The sequence below is a fragment of the Ixodes scapularis genome, unplaced genomic scaffold (genome assembly GCF_016920785.2).
Source record: "Ixodes scapularis isolate PalLabHiFi unplaced genomic scaffold, ASM1692078v2 PGA_scaffold2__306_contigs__length_199485367, whole genome shotgun sequence".
NCBI lineage: Eukaryota > Metazoa > Arthropoda > Arachnida > Ixodida > Ixodidae > Ixodes > Ixodes scapularis.
Genome location: NW_024609857.1, coordinates 157526439 through 157532438, shown reverse-complemented (window position 1 = coordinate 157532438; position 6000 = coordinate 157526439). Strand labels below are relative to the sequence as shown.

General features: G+C 48.2%; 1 protein-coding gene across 1 annotated transcript; it reads left to right on the top strand.

Moving 5' to 3' along the window:
* The first annotated feature begins 223 nt into the window (after positions 1-223).
* LOC121836637 (putative nuclease HARBI1) lies at positions 224-3618 on the top strand. The gene is made up of 3 exons (XM_042291599.1): positions 224-253; positions 1261-1401; positions 2878-3618. Exons 1-3 carry the CDS (start codon positions 224-226, stop codon positions 3526-3528), a joined length of 822 nt encoding a protein of 273 aa, XP_042147533.1. The 3' UTR covers positions 3529-3618.
* Positions 3619-6000: the final 2382 nt, after the last annotated feature.

The following is a 6000-nucleotide window of genomic DNA, read 5'->3' as shown; positions in this document are numbered from 1 at the left end:
GACGTAGCCTCATCGATATTAAGTGCGGTGAAACCATCCTCGGGAATCTGGGCCTGTTCACTGAATTTCGTCCAGTCTGCCTTCTCAATGACCCACCGAGGCACTCTTTTCGTAACACAAGGAGTAGCGCACGAGTGTTGGATGACAATGGGAAAGTGATCACTGTTATATGGATTGTGGTGAACACGCCAGGACAATTTCGTAAAAAGAGAAGCTGAACAAAATGATAAGTCTATGGCAGAGTATTTTACAGGTAAGCTTAGGGTAATATGCGTAGGAGACTTGTTATTTAAAAGATTCAGTGAATTTTTGAGCAAAAAATTCTCCACCACTTTGCCTCTAGAGTCATCCAATTGACTTCCCCATAGTCTATTGTGAGCATTAAAGTCTCCAAGAAGCAGGTAAGCGCTTGGGAGTTCATTTACAAGCTGTTCTAGCTCTGTCAACGTGATCTGTTCATTAGGTGGAAGATAAAGAGAGCATACAGTTACCGTGATACCGATGTAAATACGCGCAGCAACTGCTTCCAAGTTTGAGGTTAAAGGAATCTGCTCTGAAGGACACGATGGCTGCACAATGAGAGCCACTCCGCCACCTCTCACATCCGGAGGACGGTCTTTACGATATACTGCGCATCTGCCAAATCTGAACGAGGCCGACTCGGAAAGGAAGGTTTCGTGAAGACAGGTCACCTCTGGGTCTAGGGCCTGCATCAGATCCTTTAAATCTTCAATGTTTGAGCGTGCTCCTCTGCAGTTCCACTGCACAATATTCACTGGCATTATGCTAGGGCGGTCCTGTTATGCGAGGGCTCTGTTTCTTTTTTGGTTGCTTGTCAACTTCCATAGGGGTAGCCTGATCTGCAGGATCAGTGCAGGATTCAGCCATCCCTCCTTGTACACCAGGGGCTTCATGATGCGAGCAGGATGCACCACGATTACACTCGGATGCATCCAGAGCATTTGATTGAGGTGTACTATGTTGTTTTTCATGTAGTATGGGAAGGTTGAACACAACCTTTTGGGAGCGTCCAAATGAAGGTGACTTGTTAGATTTCACCTTCTCCTGAACCTTGGCGTTGGGAGTGGCCGATGTGCTGGCAGCGCTCCCAGAGTGATGAGAAGAGGAGGATGGGGAGCCCCGAGGTGCCTCCTCTGCACGCCGTCGGGGTTGCGAGAGACCACTGAGATGCACCGACGTGTCGGTTGTTTGCGTCATGGGAGTCTGTAAGGGTGTGTTATCCACCCTTGGTTTTGCAAGGAAAGGGGGGCTAAATGGGGCCACAATATCCTGAGCGGAGTATTGTGTACCCACAGAGGTCTTTGGCGGAGCAGCCCCCCTGGCTGCCGCCTCAGCATACGTGCCTCCTTGCAGGAAGGAGAGACGTTTACGTGCTTCCTGGTAAGTCAAGTTTTCCTTTGTCTTTAGAGTTATTATTTCTTTTTCCAGTTTGAATTTAGGGCACGAACGAGAGTATGCCGGGTGAGGTCCTCGGCAATTCAAGCAGGTGTGTGAGTCACTAGAACAGTTGTCTGTGGGGTGATCGTTGCTTGCACATTTGGCACATGTCGTTTTTCCTCTGCACGTGGTTGACCCATTGCCAAAACGTTGGCAGCGGAAGCAACGTCTAGGATTGGGGATGTAGGGCCTCCCTTTGCAGTTAAGGTAGCCAGCCTTGACTGCGGAGGGGAGACTTGTTGAGTTGAACGTTAAAACTATGTTTAGTGTCCCTTTCCTGGCCATCACGACGAAGAGTGATCCGTCGAACAGCGATGACTCCCTGATCTTTAAGACCTTCAAGGATCTCTTCGTTCGGGCTTCCAAGTAGATCATCCTCGGAGATGACGCCCTGCGTGCTATTGAGAGAGCGGTGAATGGTAACAGAAACGGCATAGTCTTGAATTTCGTTGAGGGCAAGTAATGCAGTACTCTGCTCTGCAGTATGGACCTCAACAAGGAGGTCACCAGAAAAAAGCTTCTTTGCTTTGAAATTTTTTCCAACTACCATCTCCAAAGTCTTTGCGACTAGGAAAGAAGAAAGTTTTGCCAGCGGTTTGTCCTCGTTGTCTGAGTGCATACCCAAAAATTTTGGAAAAGTTTCCGGTGCCGTGGTACGATTTTTAAGTTTGTCCTCGGTGCGGGCCCTTTTCAGAGCCCGATCAGAGTTTTTGTTTAGCTTGGAACCCATAAAGATAGGAAAGGGAGTTCAGTGCCCGGGTGCACCGCCCACCACGGAGCCCAACAAGAGGGTAGGTAATGTGCCATAGCAAGAAGGGCTTGGCTGACACAATTACTCTACCAGTGCTGCCCGGGCACTATACCCTAGTGTGGTTGCAGGGACAGGACCTGTTTCCACCCAAGGTTAGCCCTTGCCGCCAAAGAGGGGTGAAAAGGGAGTAAGAGAAATGAGAGAGAAGAAAAAGAAACAGGAAAGGTAAAAGTGAAAGATCGGAGGGGATAGTAGAAGGAAAGGCGACTAGACTGAATCATCCTGGCCGGGCCTTACCAGGACTCCCGTCTACGAGAAGCGGGGGCCAAAGTGGTGTGTTGCCTCACTCGGGGGGCCCCGAAGGGTCCAAACCTACCCCGGGTTCGGCTCAACCACTAGGATGCCCTTTTCCCCGGACACGGGCTCGCCACGCACAGCGAGACGTGGGTGGGTTTTAGCCACTTTTTACTCAGGGTCTGTGGTGTAGCCAATGTGGCTGGGGTCCGTGGTGACGCTACTCACCAAGCACCTAATGTGCAGGCGCCCCCTGCGGAACTCGGGGTCCGTGGAGACGCCACTCTCCAAACACCTGCTTTCACAGGTGCCCCCTGCGGGGTTCAGCGTAAGTGTTGGTTCATAACAACTAGTGCTCTTATTTTTCCTGGAAGGTTTCTGGAATCCCCGGCGTCATCGGATGCATCGACGGAACATACATCAATTTTCGTTGTCCAGACGAGAAGATCCCCGTAACGTATGTGAACCGGCACGAGGCCCTGTCATTAACCTTGCAAAGGGTATGTGATGACAAGCACCGGTTCATTGATGCTTTTACGGGGGTTTCCAGTCGGATCCATGACGCCAGGGTTTTCGACCTGTCAGACCTCCCCGAAAGGCTTCCCACTCTCTGTAAGAGAGCGAAGATCCACATTCTAGGGGATGCGGCATACCCCAGCAGGGAGTACCTAGTGACACCTTTTAAGGACTACGGCAAGATGACCTGTGAACAGAAAGATTTTAACAGAGACTTCTCTGCCACATGGGTGACAATAGAAAACACCTTTCAGGTACTGAAGCGCCGCTGCATGCAGCTGTCCTACCTTGAGTTTGCGGAGGTTGACACAGCTAGTAAATTTATTATGTCGTGCTGTGTGCTACATAACCTCTGCATTCAGTCAGGAGATCTCGAAATTGAAGGCGTAGAAGCAACAAGTGATCGTCTGCCAGATGACGATGACACAATTGAGGAGACTCGCCCTGTTCTACGCAGCAGAGGAATTGCGAAACGAGAGAGACTTTGTGATTATGTGAATCGGCCTTGATCGTTGCACAAAATAATGTTCTGCATTAAGTATTGTTTTACAGTCATGTCTCATTAAAGGGCAGCTCCGGTCCATACTTTCGATTTTGGGATTATGACTTTTTAGTGCAGTCAGCGTCCCTGAATTGCAAGGTGTGATTTTTTTCTCATTATTGTGCGTAGTTTTAAAAATATTGACGCCTCAAAGTTTTGTTTCGGGCGCGGCCACTGATCTCTACACTAGGGGGCTGGATGGCGCATCGAGCACGCTGGCATGAAGCCACCGGAAGCGAGCAGCCTTGTCCCGGAAGTGAGTAGCGGTCTGCTCTTCGCGCGTGGTTTCTAGGCTGCTGGCGCTTGTAGTTTCCATCCTTTCCAACCTTTTAAAGACGCCAGCATGCCAGCATGCTCTGCGGTAAACTGCACAAGTAGGCCGGAGAAGACCTCAGGCAAGACGTCTCACCTGTAAGTATGTATTTCGTTGATCTCAGTGTTACGCGGCCAAGTGGCACGCAGTTTCAGTTCTAGCTCGGGTTGATCAAAGCAAGAACCGGCGCTGCCACATAGCTCCTTCATGCAGGTTTCCGCGCTGTCAGCCGAAACTGTACCAGCAATGGGTCGTAAACTTAAAAAGGGACAAGTGGAAACCATCTCCCGGCAGCAGACTTTGCAGCGACCACTTCGATGATTCGTGCTTCGACCGAACAGGAGCCAGAACCCGGCTGCGAAGCGGCGCAGTCCCGACGCTCTTCAACTTCCCAGAACACCTCCAAAAGGTAGGACTGCCTTTTTCAGGCGGTAAACGAGCAGTAGCGTGGATACCGTTCTAGTTGTGCCGTGCATGATGTACGCGCGATTGGGAGCAAGTTCAGGTCGTCGCATCTTGCTTGGGCGAGGCAGTTCGTATTGACGTTTGTCTTGCAAAACCACGTGCGTTTTAACTTTTCCCAACGCACAGGTGAAATTCTGTTCCTCAGCAAACAACTTCAAGGCTATAATTGATGACACACTGCTAATGTGCCTGCAGATGCCTTGTGGCTAAGTGCGCATAACAGCAGGACCAGCAGGCAGCGCATGTAGGAACTGAAAAGCGAACAGGCATTTTTGGGAAAAGGAACAACAGAAATTTTGATCAAGCAATAAGTTAAATTCACTGACCCAGTGGAAGTGACATAGCAGCAATAGTTCCGCCTTGATTGATGTAATGTATAATCACAAACTTTTCCGGTAATGTCTCAGCAAGTTCTCGAAGATGATAATGTCCAATATTGCTGGCTTATTAAAAGGCATATAAATATCTGGGACTATAGATGCCACTTGTAGCATGTGCTAATAGCTAATGATTAAATATTATCTATATGCTAATATTTTTGCAATGTCTTGCATTTATGGTGAGGATTAATTTGTCTAACAGAACATGTTTATTACATGCTTATTTCAGAAAACTGCGACAAGGAAGCCATCAAAGCTGAGAACTCCGAACCTGGATGCGACACTACTTGACGGGGAAGCCAGCGGCTCGCCGAGTACACCAAAAAAGGCCTCAAATGATGTAAGCTTACTTTTGAGCAAACTGCCTCAATGCAGAGACACCGTAAGTAGTAGACAAGAAAGGCTTTCATGCTCTATAGTTTTCTTTTGCTGCAAAGAGAGATTAAGCATCAAGGAGGAGTGGGGGAAGCAGCATTTAGATACCAAATCCTTTTGCTAACACTTTAAGTGGTTGCAATGCACAGTCCAGTTATGTATTACACTTGCATAATATTAATCTATCAAATGCATTGTTTTTAGGTTGCCGAGCACAACTATGCTGTCAAGGACACTCCAAAAACCCTGAAAAGGAAGCTTGATACCTGTGCAACTGCTGCAACCAATGCCAAGAAAAAGCTCAAGCTCAGTCAGCAATGAGAACGTCGACTGAAGAGGAGAGTAGAAACATTTAGTGAAATTATCGAAGACCTAAGAAAGAAACAGCTAATTTCAGAAGATGCTAGTGCAATGCTTGAGAGATGTTTCTCAGGAGTCTCCCTAGCAGTGATGCAGCGTTTGCTCAAACAAACTCCGGTCGGAAGTGACAAGCTGGCTAAGCTAAACCGAGAGAAATACTCGCCTGCACTACGTATGTTTGCGCTCACGCTGCAGTTTTATTCAACTAAAGCGTACAACTATGTAAGAGAGACTTTTGAATGTGCCTTGCCACATCCATCAACGTTGACCAAGTGGTACAGTTCTCTAAATGGAGAACCTGGTTTTACAGGTGAAGCTATGGATGCCATCCGGGCAAAAGCCAACGAAGTGAAGCAGAAAAACAAGGAGCTTCTTTGCAACCTTGTCGTTGACGAGATGGCGATCAGAAAACACATAGAATGGGATGGAAAAAAGTGCAGGGGCTATGTTGACATTGGTAACGAGCTTGATGATGACAGCAATGATGTCGCTACTGAAGCCCTCGTTTTTATTCTTGTATCACTGGATGCACACTGGAAGATCCCCT

Excerpts from the sequence above, each read along its gene's own strand:
- LOC121836637 (XM_042291599.1), top strand. The coding sequence starts at position 224 with ATGATAAGTCTATGGCAGAGTATTTTACAG. Across the intron at positions 254-1,260 it reads TATGGCAGAGTATTTTACAG|GAAAGGGGGGCTAAATGGGG; the intron begins GTAAGCTTAGGG and ends TGGTTTTGCAAG. Across the intron at positions 1,402-2,877 it reads AGACGTTTACGTGCTTCCTG|GTTTCTGGAATCCCCGGCGT; the intron begins GTAAGTCAAGTT and ends TTTTCCTGGAAG.